Source organism: Mustela putorius, unplaced genomic scaffold (genome assembly GCF_011764305.1).
Source record: "Mustela putorius furo isolate JIRA1106 unplaced genomic scaffold, ASM1176430v1.1 tig00004007_pilon_pilon_pilon, whole genome shotgun sequence".
Classification (NCBI taxonomy): Eukaryota; Metazoa; Chordata; class Mammalia; order Carnivora; family Mustelidae; genus Mustela; species Mustela putorius.
In genome coordinates, this window is record NW_025422145.1 from 3,772,450 (window position 1) to 3,799,022 (window position 26,573).

Consider the following 26,573-nt stretch of genomic DNA (forward strand, 5'->3'; position numbering starts at 1 on the left):
TTCATTTGGAATAGCATAGTTTATTATGGCTTAAAATTCTGGCAATAAAGAAATGTATGACGTGAATCTGGAAAACTCTCCCCAACACTGACACAAACATACTTGGCAGAAGCAGCGTTGGAGGCCTGCTGGTCTGAGACAGGTCAGGACCCCACACAGAGGTTTCCAAAACGAGGTTAAGGTATGTATTTGTGCTTTCATAAAGTTGGAACCTAAATCTGTGGAAACTTCGGTGATTCTGGAAAGAAAAAAAGCAATTTTTATGTGAGGTCATATTTATAAACAGAGTGGAACAATTCTTGATATTCATTGTCTCTCTGGGAGTAAAGTTTTCAACCTTGAAGTCACCCATAGACCGATCTGGAGTGTTACAAATGACAGGCTTACCAAAAAAAAAAGGCTCATTAATAACTTTAACGTGGAAGGAAAACTTATAATCTATACCTTTTAACAAATCATATATCTACTGCACATTAATTCTAGCTCTGCTATCTGTGTGGCACTGAGAAAATGCTTTAACTTTTCAATCTATATCACGTCTACCTTCCTTGACGTGGACACAATAATGGTGCCTACCTGATTGTTATGGGAAATAAGACGCAGCCTGTAAATTATTTGGTACAATGTGTAGTCTGTTATAAACACCCCCAATAAATGGTATTAATAAATGCTGCCACATCTGTGTTGATTCAAAATGAGAATATAAGATATAAAGATATATAAAACAAAAGTGAATAAAAATAAATTTACATAAAGATAAATAAAACAAAGCTGAATAAAATCTTCATGGTCTAAAAGATACCATGACTGTTGAAAAGCTAATGAGTCCTCTGAGAATAAGATCTTTCCTTAAGCACCCCATGAACTGGAGAGCAGTTTTTTAAATTATTCTACATGAGGGTTCCTCAACCTCACAGTAACAGTGTTGTGGGTGGGATAATTCTGTGTTGGGCTGGGCTGGCCAGTGCACCGTGTATGGTGTGCGGCCCCTCTGCCTTTACCCACCAAATACCAGGAGAACCCCTCCTCGCTCTGCGGTTTTGTGTCACGGTGGCCTAGCCCCTGAGAGCTTCCAAGACCTACCTGGGCGTCAGCTTCCATCCCTGCTCCCCTCAGAGCTCCCAGTGGCTGCCTGTCTGGTCATGGGTCTGCTCAGGGCCTGAACACCACCACCTACACATTCTAGACTCCAGTGTTGGCAAATGCTAGGCACCACACAGGGGAATCTGAAGCTGGGAGTCAGAGACTCTGGAAATGACCCATCTTCAGGCCAGCGGACCAAGATGACAGGGCCAGGTTCTCTGAGAGCAGAGAATTCCATCCTCAGGCCTGGGTGTCACTGGGGCAGAGCGAAGCACCAGGTTAGCTGCAGGCCTGAAAGGCCAGGCCATGCCCCTCTGTCCCAGGCCAGCTGCTCTTAGGGGAAGGCCTCCAGATGCTGTGACTGGGGTCAAAGTAACTAACTCTTCCGCCTACCCAGGCAAACTAGGGTAGCTTTCTCTCTTCTTATATAAACAGTCACATAATATCCTTGATTTTGCTTCTTGGCCCACAGAGCCTAAAATATTTACTGTCTGGGCCTTTATAGAAAAAATGTGTCAGGGTGCCTGGGTGGCTCAGTGGGTTAAAGCCTCTGCCTTCCGCTTAGGTCATGATTTTCAGGGTCCTGGGATCAAGCCCCGCATTGGGCTCTCTGCTCAGCAGGGAGCCTGCTTCCCCGCTCTCTCTCTGCCTCCTTGTGATCTCTGTCTGTCAAATAAATAAAATCTTAAAAAAAAAAAAACGTGTCAACACTTATTTTAGGTAATATGTATCTTACAGTCAATATAGAGCAATGTGTCATAACATTTGGTATTCCTTCTACCTGATGTCATCGTAGTAGCAAAAAAAAAAAAAAAAAAAAAAAAAAGGTACGTACAGGTAAATAAACACCAGAAAGTGTTTTCCGAGATGAACGCCCATGGAGCCCACACTTGGGTTAGAAACTGCTGCTAGCATCTAAGAGGTCCATTTTCCGCTCAAAACTAACTGGGAGACATCTTGGCAATTATTATCTCATTATTGGCCTATTGCCATTTCCTTACAACAGAGACCACAGGTTTGATTTTAATACCCCTTATCCTTCTTCACAAGCCTTCAAAGCTTCTCCCCTTACCTCAGCCTCCGAGTCCCAAGAACCCATGACTACAGCATCAGATTACCCTTTCCCAAATGTGTCCCCCGCAAGTCATGGACTTTTATGGGTCTCTGCCTTCTCGTTGATGCTTTTTCTCTTTGCAAGCCATGTTCTTCCCATCTCCCTAACCCAATGAATGCTTACTTTGGGATCAAACTCAAAAAATCCCTCATGTAGCCTATGCCTGTATTCTGAAAGGCTGGGACTAGACTTCAGTTATCGCATACTGCATGAGTCATTTCTTTTCTTCCCCCTCCCTCTCATTTTTATTATTATTATTATTTTTTTAAAGATTTTATTTATTTATTTGACAGAGAGAGATCACAAGTAGTCAGAGAGGCAGGCAGAGAGAGAGAGAGGAGGAAGCAGGCTCCCCACTGAGCAGAGAGCCGATGCGGGACTCGATCCCAGGACCCTGAGATCATGACCTGAGCCGAAAGCAGCGGCTTAACCCACTGAGCCACCCAGGCGCCCCCATTTTTATTATTTATTTATTTATTTTTAAACTGGGGTGGGGGGGGTGTTTGGGGAAAAGGGAGAGGGAGAGAGAGAATCCTAAGCAGTCTCCACACCCAGGTCAGAGTCCAACACTGATGCACCGCTAGATCTCACCACTCTGAGATCATGACCTGAGCGGAAATCAAAGAGTCTGACCTTCAATCAAATGAGCCACCCGGGCACCCCTGCACTAATTATTTCTGTATCTCTTTCTTCCTTGATAAATAGTGAGCATGTGGATAGCAGAGGACTCTTACTTAACTCTGAATCCCTAGGACATAATGTGATTGACTAGCACTTAGCGGAGATTCAGTAAATGTCTGGTCAGTAAAATAATTATTTGAAGGGTACTTCATGGCTCTTCCTATCAAAAAATAATTCTTCCACTAAGAATTACTAGGAAAACCCCTTTTTCTTTCTTGTCTAAAATTTTCTCCTCTTTACAGTTGTTCCTTTAAGTTAGAGGACTAAGTTTATAACAAAGCCTTCTGATGCCAAGGTCTGCACCCTTTCACCTCTATACGTGTTTACCAATATTTCTGGCAGCTAGTAAGTGCTTAAGCCTCCTTCAAGAATTACATTGAGACTTAATTCAACCATATAAATTTCATGAAAGGATACGATTAACAGGAAAAAATTCATGATCACTTTCAGTCATACCAAATCTTTTCCTTCCAGAATGACTGTGGTTTGTTAGTGTTTTGCTTTTTTATTTTTGTTTTTTAATAAAAATAAACGTGAGTCACTGAATTTATTTAATTTTAAAATCTTGGGGTGCCTGGGTGGCTCAGTGGGTTCAAGCCTCTGCCTTCTGCTCTGGTCATGATCCCAGAGTCCTGGGATCCAGCCCCTCATCGGGCTCTCTGCTCAGCAGGGAGCCTGCGTGCCCCCGCCCATCTCTCTCTGCCTGCCTCTCTGCTTACTTGTGATCTCTCCGTGTCAAATAAATAAATATAATATTTTAAAAAAAGATCTGAGTGTCCAAACTGTACAAACCAAAAGAGCCAGAGTGCTCTGTCCCTACAGATTATCTGTAGAATATATATGTGTGTGTATACCTATATACACTCTCTTGAAGGAAAGTTCGAGAAAATTATAAGATAATTAAGAGTTTGACATCACTGAATATTCAATTGTTCCCTACTCCGGAAATGAAACCAACCAATAGGAAATAACCTTGTGGATAACGTATTGGTAGCATTTAAACAAGGAGCATTAACATAACTTCCAAATAGGGATGCCTGGGTGGCTCAGTTGGTTAAGCCACTGCCTTCGGCTCAGGTCATGATTCCGGTGTCATGGGATCCAGTCCCACCTCGGGCTCCATGCTCAGCGGGAGCCTGCTTCTCCCTCTGCCTCTGCCTGCCACTCTGTCTGCCTGTGCTCACTCTGACAAATAAATAAATAAAATCTTAAAAAAAAAAAAAACATAACTTCCAAATAGTGCTCTGCTCTCTATTTCTCCTCCAGAGTAGGTAATTTATGGAACAGGATTAAAGAGAAAGACCAGGAAATGGATTCTCAGCCCAAATACCATTATGGCAGCACTTAACCGACTGAGAAGCAGGCTCACCAATTTTGACCTTCACATGACCTTCTCTACCTTTCTAAATGATAAGGGGTTGGGGAGTTCATTGGAACTGGTCCTCAGTAGCTTCAACCGTGGAGTTCATTAAACAGGTTAGCACCAAGGGTCTTTCGATTTAGTAGAAAGCTCATGGGATTTACAAACAGCCAAATGGTTTCCAAAGTTAAGGATCATTCAAGTTTCACTACACACTTACTTTTTACCTTTAAATTGTTTCAGTGTTTTTTTTTTTTTTTTTACATAAATGTATTTTGAAAAGCAACGATCACTATTTCAAATAGAAAAACCAGCATGACTTGGCATAAATAGAAGTTATCCATTGAAATAACTTGAATATACATAGTATTACATCCTAGCTGGTGCAGCTGTTGCCTACCAAAATGTTGGAGAGCTGCTGGAGATCACTAAGTCCACACTAAGGTGCTCTCCTTGATAGAATCATGAAGGCTGCTCAAGAACACAGGCACCTGGTGGCTCAGTGGGTTAAAGCCTCTTCCTTCAGCTCAGGTCATGATCCCAGGTCCTGGGATTGAGTCCCGAATTGGGCTCTCTGCTCAGCAGAGAGCCCGTTTCCTCCTCTCTCTGCCTGCTTCTCTGCCTACTTGTGATCTCTGTCTGTCAAATAAATAAATAAAATCTTAAAAAAAAAAAAAAGAACTGAGAGGGCACTGAAGGGCTCTCTGCTATTTCATGCTGTGTCCCTTTACCACCAAAAATCATTCTGTTTCAGAAGCAGTGCTGAGTCTCTTTCCCCACTGCACCACAGGTCCTGATGGAATGTTTTAATGACCCTGCCCTTACAAAGCCTAAATAAAAAGAAAGCAATCTCACTCTGATAGAGTAGGTAAGACCTTAACCTCACCAGGTTTCAAAAACTTAACAAAGTGGATACAAAAAACAAAACAAAACAAACAAACAAACAAAAACCCTACCAAAGTGGAAAAGATCTAATCCCCGAAGGAACAGGCTATTTGCCTCCAAACAAACAAACAAACAAACAAAAAAAACCCTACCAAAGTGGAAAAGATCTAATCCCCCAAGGAACAGGCCATTTGCCTCCACTTGGTTTTTTCCAGCAGAAGGGATTGAGGAAACCATCAGAACACAGACCCGGAAACAATCAAGGAATACTACAGGTGAAGTTTCTGCCCACGGCACTTACTTGGCAGAGCGGCCTATGGCTGGGGTCTGGTTCTGTACTAGGGAGGGCTACTTTTCATCTCTGAGGCAGGGGCGGTTGTGCTCTCAGGGGACACGGATTGCTGGGCCTGAGAAGCTGGAGCTTGGGACTCAGGGGGCGGGGACACGGTGGCAGGGAATTCCTGACTTAGCTCCTGGACCGCTGGTGGCAGAGTCTCAAAAGCCTGTGCAACTGGCTTCTTCTGAAACTCTTGGACAGGCGCAGACTGGCTGGGAGAAATCTCTTGGACAGAAGAGATGCTCTGGGGGGTCTGTTGGTTGTGATAGAAGGCCTGAAAGTCCTGGACAGCAAGGGCGATCCGAAGTTTCACAGGTTGGGCCTGTAAAGACTGGGATGTTGGGACCTGGATCAGAGACCCAGGGGGAGCCAGGCCCTCCGACTGGGGAGCCTGAGCACCTGAAGATGGAGTTTGAGAGGCCAGGGGAATATTCTCCAGCTGGCTCTGGGAGGCCAGTGGGACTTGGAGGTGACTCTGTGCAGCCGCAGACACCAGAGGGTGGCTTTGAGAGGCCGAAAGGATCTGGAGGTTGGTCTGTGCAAGCACTGGCACCAAGTTATGGACCTGAGAGGCCAGAGAAACTGAGGAGTGGTCCCAAGAGGCCACAGGCACAAAGGGCTCGTTCTGAGAGGCAAGGACCACTGTAGATTGAGTCATCGAGGACAAGAGGACAGCAGGCTGACTCTCAGAGGCAAGAGTGAGCAGAGGAGGGCTGGTAGAAGCCAGGGAGGCTTCTGGCCTGCAGCCAGCAGACTGGCCTGCAGAGGCAACAGTGGCCACAGGCTGGCTCCTGGAAACAGAGAGAGCTAGAGGCTGGCGGGTGGAGGCCGAGGGAACAGCAGGCAGGCTCCTGGAGGAGAGGACGGCTAGAGGCTGAGGCTGGTCGGGAGGAGACGGAGGGAACTCGGGCGCCGCTATATGAGTGAAAAACGATGCTTTCACAGGCCCTGGCAGCCGGACCTCGGCGCCCAGAGACCCAGCACCAGGCCCTGGGGAGCGAACTCCCTCCGAACTCACGACAGCTTCAGGTTTGGGGCCCAGGTCCTCGCTGCCCAGGTTTTGCGCGTCGCCGCTCTCCTGGGCACCTGCCGTTGCGTCTTTGCCCCGATCTTCCTGCTCCAGCTGGTTTTCGGGCCGGGCCGGGCCGGTCATACTCAGAGAAGCAGATCTAAGCAGGAAGGTCCTGGGAGCGCAGCGCCGCCGGATCCGCGTCAAGCTGCGGGACACGTTGCAGAGGGTGTGAGAGAGGCGCTGGCTCAGCGCGTTCCCCGCCGTGGAGGACGGCACGTGGAAGGGCTCCTTCAGGGACTCCTCGGCGGTCAGCTCGATGTTGCCGGTGTACCAGAAGACCCACCAGAGCAGGCTGAAGAAGATGATGATGGAACCCAGGTAGAGCAGCAGGTCGTAGAAGAGCAGGTGCGCGAAGACCCCGGTGAACAGCAGGGTGGCGCCCACCGTGTCGAAGACCACGCCCAACCAGAAGAAATGCCTGCAGCGCCCGAGGCCCGTGGGCTTTCTGGTCTCCACGCTGTTTCTTGAAAGCTCCATGACCCGCCACTGCCGCCGCCGCCGCCGCCGCCGCCGCCGCCAGGTCCTCAGAGACCTGGCTGGCTGTGCAGCCGTCCGCCTGCTGTGGCCCCCGGGTCGCCATGGCAACGCCCGGGGGGTGCGCCGCGCAGGGGGCGGGGCGAGAGGGCGGGAAAACGAGGCTCCGCCCCAGCGAGGGGAGCATGCGCGGTACGCCCCGTGGCCCACGCGCCAATCCTCACCGCATGCGCAGTGTTTCTGCCCGCTGCGTCACTCCCGGATTTCCCCAGCGCGGAGTCTGGCAGGTGGGGACACGAGTGTGGGAATTTACGTTTGGGGACTGTGGGCTGTGTCCCCGCTTTGGGGGAATGAAGTAGCTGCATTCTTTTCCCCATACCCCTCGCGTTCTACCCTGAGATCATGACCTGAGCCGTAGGCAGCGGCTTAACCCACTGAGCCCCCCCAAGTGCCCCAAGGGCCCTCTTTATGGTAACTCCTTCCCCAGCTGGGAGTGGATCCCAGTGCTGCCCCCTTCCCAGGAGGTCACGCGTTTTCTTTGTTTTGGTGAATTGGCCAGATTAGGATCTCCTGTTAAATCTTAGTTCCCATCTTATCCGTTTGCTGGTAGTGACATTCTTTAATACAAGACCTAGAAGTGAATTCTTCTTTTTTATTTTATTTATTTATTTGAGAGAGAGCGAGAGAGAGCGAGCGAGCATGAGAGGAGTGAGATAAGCGGGAGAAGCGGACTTCCTGCTGAGCAGGGAGTCTGATGTGGGACTCGATCCCAGGACTCCAGGATCATCACCTGAGCCGAAGGCAGTCGCCTAACCAACTGAGCCACCCAGACGCCCCTAGAAGTGAATTCCTGAGGCTTTTAACACTCTACATGTCCTTCCCCTTCATTGTTACCACTTTTGATCACCTGCTTGCCCAGACCATTGGGAGTACTTAAATAACAGCTTTTTCCACTAATCCCAACAGAGTAAGGTAGGAAGACTGTGTCAAAAATAGGAGGATCCACTGGAGCCCGAAAACCACAGTAGATTAAAAATGAGCTCATTTGAAGCTTGAGAAGTGGGCGAGAGAATATTAAAACTAGTATAAGACCTAGTGTCATTCAAGTTCTGTTATTAAAAGTCATAGCCAAGAACTGACCGTTGGTCCCTCAGTTGTGAAAGGTCGATTTTTTTTAAATTTAAGATTTTATGTATTTATTTGACAGAGGGAGATCACAAGTAGGCAGAGAAGGGGGGGCCTGGGTGGCTCAGTTGCTTAGACCGCTGACTCTTAATTTCAGCTTGGGTTGTGATCTCAAGGTTATGAGATCAAGCCCCAAGTGGGGCTCCCTGCTCAGCGGGGAGTTGGCTTGAGGATACTTTCTCCTTATGCCCCTGCCCCTTCTCATACTGTATCTGTCACTCTCTAAAATAAATATTTTAAAAAATAACCTTTTAATTTTAGAATCGATTAGATGTGCAGAAAAATTGTGAGGACGATATAAACAGTTCCTCTCTACTTCCATACACCCAGCATTTGTGATGTGGGGAGCAAAGGCAAAAGAAAAAAATTAAATTTCCCCAGAATGTACAGCCCACTGACAAGTCCTTGAAACAGGCAGAGTGACCTTCCTCTAGGAAATCAACTGCCTAAGTGTTACTACTTTGTTAAGGACAAAAGGCAGTCTTAGCTTTATCATTATCCCAATCCCTCTGGATCCTATGGGTCTACTTTAACATATACAAATTCCTTTGGAAACGTCCTTTATCTCTACCACCCCCCCAAGATCTACGTTAGCAATCATCCTCCAAGCACATGGCCAAGTGATAGACATCTGAAGGGTCTGGTGACTGAGGGTTTACTAAACAGTAGTAAATGACCTTTTCTGAACAATAGCTGCCCCTTCAAGGTCCTGGAAACCTTGCTTCCAAAATTCCTTAGAGACTTACATACCCCTGATTCCCTCCCAACTTGAAAGTATATCCTCAGCCACCCTTCACAATCCAAGTGCAGCTTTCTGTCTACTGGTCCTATCCCCATGCTTTAATAAATCCACCTATTTGCTTGAGACATCCAGAGATGTCTCAAGAATTCTTTCTCGACTATTCACTCAGAACCCCAACATTTTCATATCATCTGTACTTTGATTTTTAAAATGTATTACAAGGGAGTGTGGGTGGCTGTCCTGGGGTGACTGCCTTTGGCTCAGGTCATGATCACAGGTTCCTGGATTGAGCCTCGCATCAGGATCCCTACTCAGCAAGGAGTCTGCTTCTCCCTCTCCCTCTGCTGCTCCCCCTGGCTCATGCTCTCTCCCTCCCATCCCCCCCCCATTAATTTATAAAATTAATAAAATCTTTAAAAAATACATTACAAAGCAGCACCTTCTCTTTATAATTGTTTTTTTTTTCTTTGTAAGTGTTTCTAAAAGTTTAAGAAACAATGTTTCATGAACTTCTTGGTCAACCAATAACATTACTTCTGAACCTAGGTACCCCAGAAATATGCTAAGGATACCGGATGTCACAAGATAAAACATGGTCCATCTTCCTACAGTGTCAATTTTCCCTGATAGCAAGTAGTTTAAAATACAAATATGAAAATAAACAGGTATAATGGAATAGAATATAAAATGAGAAAACAGATTGTATTTAACAAGTTAAATACCCAAGATAAAAATTCATTCCTTGTGGCTATTCAGAAATATTAGACTATGTGGCTGACTTTAACACAAAGACTCATGTATATAACCATGGTACACCTTCAAGGAGGCTCAGTTTCTTTTTTTTTTTTTTTTTTTAAAGATTTTATTTATTTATTTGACAGACAGAGATCACAAGTAGGCAGAGAGGCAGGCAGAGAGAGAGGAAGGGAAGCAGGCTCCCTGCTGAGCAGAGAGCCCGATGCGGGGCTCGATCTCAGGACCCTGAGATCATGACCTGAGCCGAAGGCAGAGGCCTTAACCCTCTGAGCCACCCAGGCGCCCCGGAGGCTCAGTTTCTTAGTAGTAAGAAACTTCAGAATTTTTTTTAAGATCTTATTTATTTATTTATTTTAAAGATTTTATTTATTTATTTGACAGAGATCACAAGTAGGCAGAGAGGCAGACAGAGAGAGAGGAGGAAGCATGCTTCCTGCTGAGCGGAGAGCCCGATGTGGGGTTTGATCCCAGGATGCTGGGATCATAACCTGAGCCAAAGGCAGAGAGAGGCTTTAACCCACTGAGCCACCCAGGCGCCCCCTTATTTATTTATTTGACACAGAGAGAGAGAGATCACAAGTAGGCAGAGAGGCAGGCAGGGGAGGGGGAAGTAGGCTCCCTGCTGAGCAGAGAGCCCGATGTGGGGCTTGATCCCAGTACCCTGAGATCATGACCTGACCCGAAGGCAGAGGCTTAACTGACTGAGCCACCCAGGCGCCCACTTGAGAAATTTTTATATGAAATATTCATATTTCTTTTTTGTATATTTATATTTTTAACAATTTCATGAATATCAAAATAAGCACAAGATATTATAGGGTAGAATACAATATCCATATACATTTAATAGGAGACAAAGCTTTGTGCTATATCTCCAGGATAAGCACCTTTTTTCTCTTTTTAAAACCTTTTTAAAGATTTTATTTGTCAGAGAGAGAACACGGCAGGGGGAGCGGCAGGTTGGGGAAGAAGCAGCTCTCCATTGAGCAAGGAGCCTGATGCAGGACTCCGTCCTAGGACTCTGGGATCATAACATGAGTCGTAGGCAGATGCTTAACCGACTGAGCCATCCAGATGTCCCATCTTTTTTTTTTTTTTTAAGATTTTATTTTTAAGTAATCTTTATACCCAAGGTGGGGTTCAAACTCACAACCCTGAGATCAAAAGTCAAATGCTCTACTGACTGAGCAGGCCAGGTACCCCAGGGCTTGCTTTCTTTTGACATTAGGGATACTTGATTAGAAAATTTCTGTTGAGGGGTGCCTGGGTGGCTAAGTCTGTTAAGCATCCGACTCTTGATTTTGGCTCAGGTCATGACCTCAGGGGTGTGTGTAGAGCTCCATGTTGGGCTCAGTGCTGGGCACGGAACATGCTTAAGATTCTCTCTCTGGCCCCAATCCCACCATCCTCTCTTTAAAAAAAATCTGTTGAGAAATATTGCTATATATAGGATGCTGACATAAGAAAAACTCTATTTTTGGAGGGAAATAAAATAATCCCACAAACAAAAGACCCCTCTAGAGTCTGAGTGGCTTAGTGGGTTAAGCATCTGCCTTTGGCTCAGGTCATGATCTCCAGGTTCTGGGATCGAGCCCCGCATCGGGCTCTCTGCTCAGCGGGGAGCCTGCTTCCCCTTCTCTCTGCCTGCCTTTCTGCCTACTTGTGATTTCTCTCTCTGTCAAATAAATAAATAAAATCTTTTAAAAATAATAACAATACAATAGATAAATATACACCTATTTTTAACATCAGAATGTATAAAATAGGTGTTTTAAAGAAAGTCTATATTAGTTTATATTATTTACTTTTCTTGGACAAACATGCTATTACTTAAACAAAATAACAATAGGACTGGTTAATAGTGGCAGGAAAACTCTGCAATTTCAGAATCTAAAAATTATGCCGTTCTGATGTTGGCCCAGGAAATTACAATTCTTCCCACCTGTGGGGCTCAGTAGAACTCTGTAAATGGAGGACACAGCACTGGTCATCTTTTATGTACTGGAACAACCACATCCTCTTGTCCCTACTGCAGCTTCTAAGAAAGAGTTAATTGTCCAGTAGAAAAATACCATATCCTATTCTCCAGGGAATTTCTTTTTCTGTTTGTCCATTTTTAGTGTAGGCTTGGTACAGTCATATTTTCCATTTGTGTTAGGATAAAGTTCTCATTAGTGAGAGGTCTTCCCATTGCAAGACCGTATGTGAAGCTCATACTCTCATCTTTATTTTTATTTTTATTTATTTATTTTTTTTTGGGAGAGAGAGATAGAGCATGAGCAGGGTGAGGGGCAGAGGGAGAGGAAGAGAGAGAGAATCTCAAGCAATTTCTGTGCTAAGCTCAGAATCCAACCCTGGGCTCCATTCCGTGACCCTGAGATCAGGACCCAACCGACTGAGCCACTGAGGCACCCACTATCTTTGTTTTTAATGAAATCTATCAGTCTGATTCTTCATAAAGTCTTTCAGGTTTCTTCAAAGTTTGCGTAAGCTCTTTACCCACTAAGACACATTTCCTGCTATTACTGAAAGGTTGATGATAATATTAACAGCTTTACCTAACTGCTTTCTCTGTGTCAGGATGGTTCACACGAACCTCTTTATTTTCACAGTCCTTTAATTTTCATGAAGGTTTGATTATTACCTGGGTCTTACAGTTGAAGAAATGGAGAAACGGGGACCAACTTGTTCAAGGTCATACAGCCACTAGGTGGCAAATCAGTACACAATATGCTAAAGTGTAGGGGACCAGAAGTCTGCAGAGACGGTTTCAAGACTGAACCATTTGAACACATACTAGGGGGATGATGGGGAAACAGGTAGTCAACGCAGTACCAGGAAGTGGAATTACAGCTCTGTTCTGCTCACCTTCAAAATAAAAACTCCCAGTTATTTTATCAGCAAAAGATGGGTTTATGCAGGAATAGCAGAGAATGGCAATCCAGGAGCAGCATGCTACACAAAAACCATAGCTGAGTCCAACAAACAAGAGAGGAACATTATTTTGTAAAGAAGGATGTTGGGAGGGTTTATTCTGAACAAAAGTCCCCTGCTGGGTGCTTGGTTGGCTCAGTCTGTTAAGCGTCTGCCTTCGGCTCAGGTCATGATCCCAGCGGTCCTAGGATCGAGTCCTGGATCAGGCTCCCTGCTCAGCGGAGAGCTCACTTCTCCCTTTCCCAGCCCCTGCTCATGCTCTCTCTTTCTCAGATAAATAAAATCTTAAAAAAAAAACAACAAAAAAACAACCAACAACTCCCTTGGAGAGAACAGTTCAGGGTTATGATAGTTTCTCTCTGGCTGAGTTGCGGGGGTGGTTGATTTCTTGTGGCAGATGCAATGTACATCTTTCTCCTTTGGGACCTGGAAATGATTCCTGTTGAGATATTTCTGGTAGGGATCTGTAATTAACAGTTCTCTCCATAGCTGACCTTGAATAGTAGGGTTCCCCCTACCAGCCTCCCCTTCTAGCATCCTGGTTCCACCTTGTGAGTCTTTGATTGAAAGCATCATTGATCAAGAGTTAGGGTTTTTTTGTATAGAGTGGTTTCGTCCCTCAGTACCAGGAAGGACCTTTCCTGATTGTAATGTCCCACTTTGGAAGGAAAGTGCAGAGCACCTAGAAACCATTTAAGGCCACATTCGAGTAACAAGGAGGGTGAGGAGGGTAAAGTCTCTTGCACTTCCCTTCCCAGGTCTGTATCTTCTTAAGGTTGCATGTGCTGGAGATCATGTTGAAATACTGAGCCCGCATCACCTTATCGGGTACACTGTTTTTACAAAAGAGTGAGTACAGAATCCAAAAGATAAATACAGAATCAAAAATTACAGAATTCCACCAGACACCTGGGTGGCTCAGTCGGTTAAGCATCTGCCTTGGGTTCAGGCCATGATCCCAGGGTCCTGGGATAGAGTTTCACATCGGGCGCCTTGCTTGGTGGGGAGCCTTGCTTCTCCCTCTGCCTGCTGCTCTCCCACTTGTGCTCTCTCTTTGACAAGTAAATAAAATTGTGAAAAAAGTAACACAATTCCAAACTGTGTGTTGGTCCTAAACCAGGACCCTAGGTCTGGAGGGTACCCAACTGAAAATATTTATTGACACATTCTGACCTAGGGAAGAGAGGTTTATCCTTATGAAGGCAAACCCAGACTCATGGATGTCTCCTGGATGTCCCTGCTTAAAGCAGTCATGACAGTGGAATAGTAAATACTACAAAAGCCCACAGAAAGAATTAACTGAGTGCTTTTGGGAAGATACAGTGAAGGTATGAACTTGAAGCAACAGCTGATGAACTTTTGCAAAACAGCACATCTTCAAAGACATTTTTCCCCCCCAAAGGAATATATATGTTTTTTGAGATTTTGTTTATTTATTTGAGAGAGAGAGAGAAAATGAAAGAGAGAGAGCACAAGAAGGGGGGGTCAGAGGAAGAAGCAGACCCCCTGTCGAGTAGGGACCCCCCCCCCCATGCGGGACCTGATTCCGAGACTCCAGGATCATGAACCAAGCCAAAGGCAGTCACCCAACCAGCTGAGCTACTCAGGCGCCCTCTTCAAAGACTTTTTTAGAAAAGTATTGCTGTTATCTCAAAAAAAAAACTGTTTTGAAAATAAATATTCTTGAATTATATAGTCCACAAAGTTGTAAATTCAGAGACCATGAATTTGGATAAGAACCCAGCAGCACTCAGTAGTTTAGATGAAAGAAGAACTTGGATGAATTCTGAACCTTCAAACCCTTCAGAAACGGCACATGAAATCATGACGCGGGATCATGACGCGGCTCTTCCCAATAGTCCATGATCAAAAGAAAAGTTTCCCCCTGCACAAGCATTTGGGAAATGTGGACAAAGAGAGTGTCTTTTCACGGGAAATCTAGGAGAGGCAAGAGTGAGAAAAAGGTATCTGGGCTTAGGGCGCCTGGGTGGCTCAGTCCTTAGGCGTCTGCCTTTGGCTCAGGTCATGGTCCCGGGGTCCTGGGATCAAGCCCCGCTTTGAGACCCCTGCTCAGTGGGAGCCTGCTTCTCCCTCTCCCACTCCCTCTGCTTGTGTTCCCTTTCTCGTGTCTCTATCAAGTGAATAAATAAAAATCTTAAAAAAAAAAAAAAAAAGGTATCCGGGCTGGTCTGGGCATCCCAGGAAAGCTGTCCATCTGGATGTTGTCTGCTTCCACCAGGAAATCTTCATTTGATGAAGCAGGGCTTCAGATGGTGTGCAGGCCCAATCTGGGTTTGCTGCTTTCTTTATATTTTTAAAATTTTATTAAAAAGTTTTATAAAAATTTTTAAATTTTATTAAAAATTTGATAAAATTTTATTAAAAATTTATTTTTGATTTTTTAAAATTTTACTTATTTGTCAGAAAGAGAGAGAGAGAGAGCACAAGCAGGGGGAGAGTCAGGCAGAGAAATAAGCAGGCTCCCTGCTGAGCAAGGAGCTCATTGAGGGGCTCCATCCCAGGACGTTGGGATCATGACCTGAGCCACCCAGGCTCCCCTTGCCTACTGAGTCTTAATAGTCTGTTAGTGTGTGTGATAACCCTCAGGACTGAGGATGGGATTGCCTGAGAGCGAGAGTTCCTGTCCCTTTTGGGGTCCCTCTAGCTGGATTAAGAATCAAACTGACATGAGACAGATTAACAGGAGAAAATTCAGTTTGATTTTTTATATACAGAGACTCCAAATAGACATGGAAATTCCAGAAACAGGCAGAATAGGTATATAGTTCATCCAGAACTAAGGAGAAGGGGATAAGGGTCCAGGACTTCAGGGGAAAGGAATGCAATTCCCAGGGCAATCAAAAGGGCAGATGTTTTGTAATGAGATGTTTGCCCTGCCCTACAGATGGGCCATGCAGATAAAAGTCATCTCTCATAATAACCCTTATTCTGAGAAAGACCCCCAGTTGTATTTTTCTATGTAGCTAAGGGAATGGCCAATATTTCTTCTGAGCCCGCAGGGTCTCCAGTGCCTTCGGCTCAAGATAATCTTGGGGTGCCTGGCTGGCTCAGTTGGTAGAGCATGCTACCTTTGATCTCAGGGTCGTGAGTTCAAGCCCTAAATTGGGTGTGGAGCTATTTAAGAAAAATAATAATAATCTTCATGCCAGAGTGGCTCATCTTGGGACAGCCTTCCCACAGTTCCTGTGCTTTGCACAATGAAAGTGTTGTAAAAACCAGCCAAAGAGCACACTCTTGTTGAAGCAGCTAACCAGTAAAATGGGTTCCCTGATCACTATGAAGTTAAGTGGGGAAAATGTTTTCCAACAGCAGAAGCATTGGCTTGTCTACATGACAAAAGTTTGGTCCAGTGATAAAACACACAAACCATGACTCAAACATATTTATATCTAGGAGATGGGGAAGCTGTATGAAATTCATTTGCGTGAACAGATTTCCTTGAGCTATACTTTGGACAGGTAAGACAAGCAAGGTAGTCATGTTCCTTGGCTTTATGCATCTTTCCCCACCAATACTGATTCATGAACACTGTTACTGTGTCAGTAGACCAATGGTTTAATGCATGTTCCAGTGTTACTGGGAATTTTAGAACTTCTGGTAGGGCCAGATTGTTACTTGGTCCAATCCAGAATTCTCTCTTTTTATCAAGCCAACCATTTTTAGATTTTCAATATTGTTTCTCCCTCTCTGGGGCCAAACGTTGAATATCTCTTTTTTTTTTTTTTTAAAAGATTTTATTTATTTATCTGACAGAGAGAAACCACAAGTACACTGAGAGGCAGGCAGAGAGAGAGAGAGAAGGAAGCAGGCTCCCTGCTCAGCAGGGAGCCCGATGCGGGACTTGATCCCAGGACCCTGAGATCATGACCTGAGCCGAAGGCAGTGGCTTAACCCACTGAGCCACCCAGGCGCCCCCGTTGAATATCTCTTATCAGTTTTTCCAAAATTATCATTTGAGAGAACGTATCTTTGGACTTTGACAGAGGTCTGGCTATTGGTCTCCCTAAAAGTAGCATTTTTGGTGGAAATATCATTGACGTGGATTACTTTGACCTCCAGGGAGTAGAGTCTGGAATGCTCCAGAATTTTAGTAACAGGCAGTAACCTGACAAAAGTATGGCGTCTAATACATTTTGGACACAGGATCCATTTTTTAAAAAAGATTTTATTTATCATTAAATAAATAGGGAGAGGGCACCTGGGTGGCTCAGTGGGTTAAGCCACTGACTTTGGCTCAGGTCATGATCCCAGGGTCCTGGGATCGAGTCCCGCATCAGGCTCTCTGCTGAGCAGGGAGCCTGCTTCCTCCTCTCTCTCTGCCTGCCTCACTGCCTACTTGTGATCTCTCTGTCAAATAAATAAATAAATTCTTTAAAATAAATAAATAAATAAATAAATAAATAGGGAGAGGGAGAGGAACAAGCAGACTTCCTGCTGAGCAGAGAGCCCAACATGGGACTCGAACTCAGGACACTGGGACCATGACTGGAGCTGAAGGCAGAAGCTTAACCCACTGAGCCACCCAGGGGCCCCGTGCCCTGGCTCTTGGCAATAATAGCAGAAAATAGGGTAATTCTGGTTTTGTTTAGAACCTTCATTTGCCAGACCTGAAAATTGAGCATTTTAGAAGTTTTTCTTTCAGTTGACTCATCTAGGATGCAAGCGAGCTGGTTTGCCAAATTTCCTAAATCTGGACTGGCTGGTTTTCCATCCCAACCTGGTCTTTTTAACTAAAAAGGTCCAGTTTATTAAAAAACACAGAGTTGACTGCCACTCATGAGGTGACTTCAACATCTAAAGGGAGACCAGAATATTCTTAAAAGCCAGTTTGGGGGTGTCTGTGTGGCTCAGTGGGTTAAGCCTCTGCCTTCAGCTCAGGTCATGATCCCAGGGTCCTGGGATCGAGCTTCGCATCAGGCTCTCTGCTCAGCAGGGAGCCTGTTTCCTCCTCTCTCTCTCTCTGCCTGCCTCTCTGCCTACCTCTGATCTCTCTCTGTCAAATAAATTAAAATTAAAAAAAAAAAAAAGCCAGTTTGGAGGGGCGCCTGGGTGGTTCATTTGGTTGAGTGTCTGTCTCTTGATTGTGGCTCAGGTCATGACCTCAGAGTGGTGAGATCGAGCCCTGATTCAGACTCCACGCTCCATGGGGAGTCTGCCATGGACTGTGCTCTCTCAAAAATAAAGAAATAAGTCTTAAAAAAATAACAAAAAACAAAAGAGGGGTGCTTGGGTGGCTCTGTGGGTTAAAGCTTCTGCCTTCGGCTCAGGTCATGATCCCAGGATCTTGGGATGGAGCCCTGCATCGGGCTCTCTGCTCAGTGGGGAGCCTGCTTCCTCCTCTCTCTCTCTCTGCCTACTTGTGATCTCTCTCTCTCTCTGTCTCTGTAAAATAAATAAATAAAATGTTAAAAAAAATAAACAAACAAAAGACAACTTGAAGTTGACTATAATAGACATGAACAGGTTGATCGGGCTTTTGTGGGAAAGCCTGAGTTTTGTACCAGTCAGCAGGTTCTGACAATCTAACTTACTGCCTGGTGGAGATTTCCAGCAAGTGCTCTAGCGTCTTGCCAAAAGTTAGGGGTTTGTTTCTCTCAGTCCCCTTCAGGTTGTTCTCACTGGGCTAGTTCCATCCAGTGTTTGGCCTTTTCCTCACCGACAAGCCTGTGAACTAATAGATACAAATCTTGAGAAAGCAGGTTGGTACGAGTGAGTAACTATGCTAAAATTCTTCTGTAAACTTATGGGGGTCCTCAGTCACTTTGCGAAACTCTTCCACTGAGGCCCACAATTCGGCTATAGTCCAGGTGATGTGGTGAGCGAAGGCAAAGGAAAAAATTAAATGCCCTTCCTTCCTTCAGTCCATGGACACGTCCTTCAAACAGGCCGAGTGAACTTTCTCTGAGTATTCAGCTGCCTTGATGTTACTCCTTTGCTCAGGACAAAATCCAATCTTAGCTTACCATTATCCCAATCCCTTTATCTCTACTCCCCCCAAGATCTATGTTAGCAATCATCCTCCAAGCACATGGCCCAGTGATAGATATCTGGAGGGACTGGTGACTGAGGGTTTACTAAACAGTAGAAAATGACCTTTCCCCAACAATAGCTAGCCCCTTCATGGTCCTGGAAATCTTGCTTCCAGAATTCCTTAGAAACTTACACTCTCCCTAACCCTCTGCCAACTTGAAAGTATAGAATTGCCCATTCCTCATAACCCCAGAGCCACTCTTTCTTCCCATGGGTCCTGTCCCTCCGGTTTAATAAAATCACCTTTTTGCATGAAGACATCTCAAGAATGCTTTCTTGGCCATCGGCGCTGAACCCCAGTATCTTATCTAAGGAACATAAGAAAACTGAGGCTTCTTTAGAACCTCAGAAGACTTTAAAGAAGTAGATTTTAATAGGTTCAGAAGAGGAGGGAGCAGAGAGAAAGTCTGAGGAACAGGTAGCTTTGGCAGGAAAATGGTGCTGAAATTGGGGTCTGAGCCCCAGGTGGCTGTGTTGTTTCTAGAAATAAGAAAGTAGGGTAAGGAGGGTATGTGCTATGGTGAGTGCTGTGAAGTGTGCAAACCTGGCGATTCACAGACCTGTACCCCTGGGGCTAATAATACATTATATGTTTATAAAAAAAATAAAATTTAATAAAAAAAGAAAAAGAAAAAAAATAATAAGAGTAGTAGTAATAATAATGATAGACTTTCCATTCAGGTTTTTTCTTTTCTCTTTTTTTTCTTCCTTTTAAAAATGTTTTCAGGGGACGCCTGGGTGGCTCAGTCAGTTAAGCGTCTGCCTTCAGCTCAGGTCATGATCCCATGTCCTGGAAACAAGTCCCATGTTGGGGTCCTTGCTCAGCGGGGAGCCTGCTTCTCCCTCTCCCTGTCTGTTCCCCCTACTTGTGCTCTCTCTGTCTCTCTGACAAATAAATAAAACCTAAAAAAAGAAAAGAGAAGAAAAACAAAAATAAAAAAAAAATTTTCAGGAGCCAAGGCTTTCTAATTTAATTTTGAGTAAAATAAGTATGGTGAGATGGAAAGTTCTCCATAATGAGGTTCTAAATTACTTCTGGTTCAGTTAGTCTACTTAGTTGTAGATGTGTATGTGGAAGGACCGTAGTTTAAACAGGCTGGAGTTTCGGTGGGGGGGGGGGCGGGAATCCCATTTCTTAGAGATTTTTCTCTAAAGCAAAAAGGAAAAATCCCTACGCAGCCATGTCAACAGGAACAGCCTGGTTCCAAGAAGAAATCAGAACAAAGGCCAGCATGGTTCTGTTGGAACAGTCCGGTTCCAAATAGGACTTGGACCAAAGGGCAAACAGTCACTCTCAAAGTAAAAACAAACAAACAAGAAAACCCAAAGCCTTAAAATAGATCTTGAAATCCAGGAGAAAGGTATGGAGCTTGAAATGCAGGAGAAAAGTTACCTTCAATCTGCAGGGCTGGACAGAAAGCAGTGAGCCCAGGAGAGTCTGAGGGTAGAGGTACCTGTTTGCTCACCAGCTTCTGAATTTGTTGGGGGTCTTCTCTGGATCCCACTTCTGATCACCAAGTAATGTTAACCTTAAAAATGAGGCTGTCAGTTATGTAACTGGCAGTTACGATGGGTTTATTCAGGAAGAGCAGAGAATTGCATCCAGGATAAGCAAGCTATGGCAAAACCATCGGAACTCTAACAAAAGAGAGGAATATGTTCCACGGAGGAGAAGAAGGAAGTTGGGAGGCATTGTTTCGAATGAAATCCATTAGAAAGAAGCAAGAGATCAGGGTCATGACAGGTTCTCACTGGCTGGGTTGCAGGTCTTTCTTGTAGGAGATGCAATATACATCTTTCCTGGTGGGGCCAGTAACTGACAACGCTTTCCTCCTAGGATTCTTCTGGTAGGGATCTATAATTGACAAATCTTCCTATAACTGACTCTGGCTGGTAGGGCTCCCTCTACCAGCCTCCCCTTCGAGCATCCCAAGCCCACCTTAGTGAGCTATCCCTTTATTACTTTTCATAGTTCTAAGTCTAAATAGTTAAGGAAACTGGGGCCAGCATGGGTAACAGGTCTTTCAGCTAGGCAAGGCCATTGTGTGAGCAAAGAAGGATTAAAATTCTCTGGCATGTTAAAGAAGCTGCCAGTGGACCAGGGTAGTGGATGTGGGTGTCTGTGTATCTGGGGACAGAGACACACAAGTGGAAAGAGGAGGCTAGGATGGCTTCAGTGGCCAAAGAGTTTAGGACATGATAGGGAGGGTAGCATTTTGTCAGCAGAGGGGAATCACAGAAGGGCCCTAGGCAAGGGGGCAATAACATGTATAGTTTTAGAATCCCCTGTTAGGTAGACTGAAGACAGCATCGGTCACCAAGGTACCAGTTAGTTAAGATGTATGCAATATTTCAGCATTAGGAGCGAGAATGGAGACAGCAGCAGTAGTGGGGTATAGAATTAGTGCCTGCCCCCCCCCAAAAAAAAAAGTGTTAAGAAGGTAAATTTCCTAAGGAAAGTCTGTGGGAGGTTTCACTGATGAATCATAGCCAGAAACTTAGAAAACACTGTCCTATGGTCCTCTCCAGCCCAATGGCTTTAAGGGTCTGAAGTTTTATACAGTATGTCCTTTATGTCTTTGTGTTATTGAAGTACAATGAGCATACAATGTTATACTGGTTTCAGGTATACAATATTTTGATTCAACAATTCTATACATTACTCAGGGCTCACCTCAGTAAGTGTAATTGCCAACTGTTACCATGCAACGTTAATACAATATTGGCCATATTCCCTATGTTGTATTTTTCACCTCTGTGACTTGTTTTGTAACTGGAGGTTTCTACCTCTTAATCACCTCTGTTCTGCAACCACACACACACACACACACACACACACACACACACGCCCACCTCCTCACCGCCCCTTTGGCCACCACCAGTTTGTTCTCTGTATTTGAAAGTCTGTTCTGTTTCTTTTTTTAGATTGCACACACACGTGTGTGTCCTTTAAATCACAGGCTTGAATCCTCTGTGAAGTCGGGGACCAACAGCCTATCTTGCTCACCAGCGTATTCCCACGAAGGATCCCGAAACAGGTTTTAAAATAGTTGTTACAGATCAAAGATTAAGCAGTGTGTCCTTTGACTAATAGAATTAAAGTTCGTTATTAGACGTGAGAAGAAAATTTAAGTTGCTTTTTCTGATACAAACAAGTTTTTTTTAAAGTGGCTCAGTGGGTTAAGCATCTACCTTTAGCTCTGGTCAAGATCCCAGGGTCCTGGGATCCAAGTCTCTCATTTGGCTCCCTGCTCAGTGGGGAGTCTGCTTCTCACTATGCCCCTCCCCGACTCACGATCTCTCTCTTTCTCAAATAAATAAATAAAGGGGGAAAAAAAAAGGTTTAAAAGAAGACCAGGGGCACCTGGGTGGCTTAGTTAGTATGAGTGTATGACTCTTAATTTTGGTTAAGGTCATGATCTCAGAGTGGTGATACCAAGTCCTGCCTGGGGTTGGGGGATGTCCACACTCAGTGGGGAGCCTGCTTGAGATACACGCTCACCCTCTCTCTCTACTCCTTTCCCCGCTCACACTCACGCTCTCTCTGATAAATAAATCATCTTTTTTAAAAAAATAAAAGAAGTCCACATCAGAAGTTTTATGAACTGCTAAAAGCTTAATAGCATTTGAGGAGATTTTTAAATTATTCCAGCTGAACAAGGCTTAGAATAAAATACACCTGCATTTTTCAGTGTTGTTTAGTCATAAGATATTTTTGAGTAAGTACTCAAAAAAAGTTACTATTTTTTGAAAGAAATGCTTACCTTACTTACCTGACGGTGAAAAGTAGTTCTTATGCAAGAACAGAGAACAAAGCTTTTTAAGCCCAAGAACACAACCTCCAGTGGATTCTTAAAAAAGCAATGTCATGGGGCACCTGGGTGGCTCAGTCGGTTAAGCCTCTGACTTTGGCTCAGGTCATGATCTCAGGGCCCTGGATCGAAACCCCGCCTGGGGTTCCCTGCTCAGTGGGGAATCTGTTTCTCCCTCTCCCTCTGCCTCCCCCACCTCAAATAAATAAATAAAACCTTAAAAAAAAAACCAACAACAACACCCAATGTCACAACAGCTCCTTTATAGGCTGCATGATCTTGATTAGAAAATGATGATGACAGTTTCTCAAAGGAAGCCACTTTCACGCTTCAGTTTTTTGAAGTTTTTTTAACTTCACTCATTCTTTTTTAAATGTGGGAAAATACATATAACATAACACTTACCATTTTAACTATTTTCCTCAGCTTTTTTGCAACGTAATCGGCACATAACATTGTGTGAGTTCCAGGGTTCGAGGTGTCTGATACGCTAATTTGATTCACTTATGAATTGCAAAAAAAATGATTCCCCCCATAGAGTTCGGTAATATCTCCGTCACATTACAAAATTACCATTTCCTTTTCGTGGTGAGAACACTTAAGGTTTATTCTCTTAGCAAATTTCAAGTACATAATACGGGATTTTTTTTTTTTTAATTTTCCAAATTATTTATTTATTTATAAAGTAGGTTCCACACCCAGTGGGGAGCCCAATACCAGGCTTGAATACATGACCCTGAGATCAAGACCTGAGCTGAGATCAAGAGTCACAGGCATGGGGCGCCTGGGTGGCTCAGTGGGGTAAGCCTCTGCCTTCAGCTCAGGTCATGATCTCAGGGTCCTGGGGTCAAGCCCCATCCTGGGATCGAGCCCCGTCCTGGAATTGAGCCCCACATCGGGGTCTCTGCTCAACAGGGAGCCTACTTCCCCCCTCTCTCTCTGCTTGCCTCTCTGCCTACTTGTGATCTCTCTCTCTGTGTCCAAAAAAAAAAAAGAAAAGAAAGAGTCCCAGCCTTAACCATCTGAACCACCCAGATGTCCCTAATACAGGACTATTAAGGAAAATCACCATGCTGGGTGTTAGATCCCCAGAACTTACTTGTCTAATAACTGAAAGTTTGTACCCTTTGACCAACATCTCTCCATCTCCTCTCTCCCCACACCACTCCCTCATCCTCTGGTGACCGCTGTTTTACTATTCTTATGAGTTCAGCTTTTTTAGACCACTAACAATGTATGTGATATCATACAGCATTTGTCTTTCTCTGGCTTAATTTTGCTTAGCAAAATGCCTTCAAGGCCCATCCCCGTTGAGTTAAATGGCACGATTTCCTTTTTGCTCATGTCACAGCTGAATAATATTACAGTATGTATATGTGTAATTCTTTTATTTCTGAGTTGAGTCTTCTCTCTCTTTTTTTAATCTAGATAAAAGTTTGTCCATTTTGTTCATCTTAAAAAAAATGCTCTCAGTTTCGCTGACCTGTTTGATTATTTTTCTGGTTTCTATTTCATATATTTTCTGTTCTGATCTTTGTTATTTTCTACCTTCTGCTAACTTTGGGCTTACTTTCTTCTTTTTCCAGTTCCTTGAGGTGTCAGTTTATGTGGTTGATTTGAGATCTTTCTTTCATTCTTAATGTTGAGTTTCTCTCTATAAAGGTCCCTCTTAGAACTACCCCTTCAGCATCCCATAGGTGTTGCTGGTATGTTGCATTTCCATTTTTGGTTTGCTTCTCTTTGACTTCTTCTTTGACCCATAGTTTGTTTGGGATGGTGTTGTTTTATTTCCATATATTTGTGAATTGTCGAAGTTTTCTTCTGTTGATTTTAAGTTTTTATGCTAGAGTATTTAGAAAAGGCACTTGATATGATTTTCATCTTTTTACATTTGCTAAAACTTGTTTTGTGACCTATTGTATGAGTTCACCAGGGGAATGTTCTATACTATACGCTTGTGAGAAGAACATGTGTTCGGGTGTTTTTGGATGGAACGTTCTGTATCTATCTGTTAGGTCCATTAGATCCATTTGCTCTATGGTGTAATTCAGGTCCTGTCTTTCCTATTTTTTTTTTTTTTTTAGATTTTACTAATTTTTTTAAAAGATTTTATTTATTTATTTGACAGACAGAGATCACAAGTAGGCAGAGAGGCAGGCAGAGAGAGAGGGGAAGCAGGCTCCCCACTGAGTGGAGAGCCCGATGCGGGGCTCAATCCCAGGATGCTGGGATCATGACCTAAGCCGAAGGCAGAGGCTTTAACCCACTGAGCCACCCAGGTGCCCTTACTAATTTATTTTATTTTTAAGTAATCTTTACATCCAAAAAAGAGCTTGGACTCACAACCCTGAGGTTAACAGTCCCAAGCTCTACCACTGAGTAGAGGCTTGTTTTGTTATATAGTACATGAGCTAGGACTGATGGGATGGGGTAGCTTTCGTGGGTAACCACCATGCTGATCAGCAGTGGATGGTCACTCTGAAGGCCAGGGATGGGCCACCCACCCATCAGCTCCCAACCCCACATTCTGATCCTGACACAGAAAAAGACATCGAAGAGTGCCCTGGCCACCGTGTCCACTGCATAGCCCATCACAAAGCTCATGTTCATGAGGTCGAAGCAGCTGGACTGGGACTGTCTGTAGTGCCCTGTGGTGACCTGCATCTCATTGGAAGCTTTGGTCACTCAGTTCTCAGGTCCTCTGTTTCCTTATTCGATGATCTATCCATTGTAGAAAGTGGAGTACTGAAGTCTCCTATTATGGTGGCATTGTCTAGTTCTTCCTTCAGATCTATTAGTATTTGCTTAATATATTTAGGTGTTCCTCTGCTGGGTGCCTACATATTCACACTTGTTATATCTTCTGGATGGATTGACCCCTTTATCATTACATGATGAACTTCTTGGTATCAAACCATATTGGGCTGAAAGTCTGTTTTGTCTGACATAAAGGGTAGCTACCCCTGCTCTCTTTTGGTTTCCACTTGCATAGAGTATCTGCTTTGCATTCCTTCACTTTGAGTGGAAGCGTGTCCTTGGGGCTGAAGTGAATCTCTTGTAGGCAGCAGATCGCTGGTTTTTCTGTTTTTAAACATTCAGTCACCCTGTGTCTTTTGATTAGAGAATTTAGTTCGTTTACATTTAAATTGGGGGTGCTTGGATGTCTCAGTCAGTTAACCGTCTGTTCTATATGAATCGTTGCTTTCGTGATTTATTCCACAGAAGGACCGCCTGGATCTGCACGGACAAAGGGTAAGGAATATTGTTTGTGAGACTCGTGTTATGTAAAGACCCTTGAGAGTCTGGTTGATTGAAATATGCTCTCTGGCCTCCAGGTCAGAACTGGCCCTCCTGTTCTGGACACTGAGAGCTACGAACCTTGTCTCGTATCCCCCCCTCCTCCAGGCTGGGCTGACCCCCTAGAATGGAATTCAGGACGGGAGGTAGACACACATAGCCGAGGCTCCTTGAATATGTAGAGACATGATAGCATAGAAATGCAGCTTGCTCCAAACTGCATGTAGATGAACAAATGTTTAGTTTCAAACCCTATCATTTACCCTATCAATATGGCCATTATGGGGATGGTCATTTGGAAGGCTCACCTGAGGGGAAGGCTCCATCCAGACCTCCAGGACTCCAGCCTGCCTGTCTCCAGGGGGTTCTCCAGCTAATGAGGCTGGATTTTTTTTTTTAACTCTTTGGGGTTTCTTTCTTTTTTATAATTATTTTTATTAACATATAATGTTAATATATTATTTTTATTTTATTAACATATAATATAATGTATTATTTGCCCCAGGGGTACAGGCCTGTGAATCCTCAGGTTTACACATTTCACAGCACTCACCAAAGCTCATACCCTCCCCAATGTCCATAACCAAACCACCCTCTCCCTACCCCCCCCCCACTCCAGCAACCCTCAGTTTGTAACAGTCTCTTATGGTGTGTTTAAGTACTCAATTTGATGTAATTTTGCTGTATTCTCTCAATTTGAGGCAATTTAGGCAATTTTATTGCCTAAAATTACCCTCATCTATGTGTAGATTCCTTTCCTCTTTTGTTTCTATTAGGTTTCTATAACAAT

General features: G+C 44.2%; 1 protein-coding gene across 1 annotated transcript; it reads right to left on the reverse strand.

Annotated features, from left to right (window-relative positions):
• On the reverse strand, nucleotides 1–25,150 carry LOC101683055. The gene is made up of 3 exons (XM_013055129.2): nucleotides 25,011–25,150; nucleotides 5,425–7,253; nucleotides 1–238 (listed from the first exon to the last, which is right to left on the reverse strand). Exons 1-2 carry the CDS (start codon nucleotides 25,148–25,150, stop codon nucleotides 5,462–5,464), a joined length of 1,932 nt encoding a protein of 643 aa, XP_012910583.2. The 3' UTR covers nucleotides 1–238; nucleotides 5,425–5,461.
• Nucleotides 25,151–26,573: the final 1,423 nt, after the last annotated feature.

What these genes read in the sequence shown, in the direction of transcription:
- LOC101683055 (XM_013055129.2), bottom strand. Translation starts at nt 25,150, where the DNA reads ATGCAGGTCACCACAGGGCACTACAGACAGTCCCAGTCCAGCTGCTTC. An exon ending in TTCTGTGTCAGGATCAGAAT is followed by an intron (nt 7,254 to 25,010) that starts GTGGGGTTGGGA and finishes GGAGTGACGCAG; the next exon opens with CGGGCAGAAACACTGCGCAT.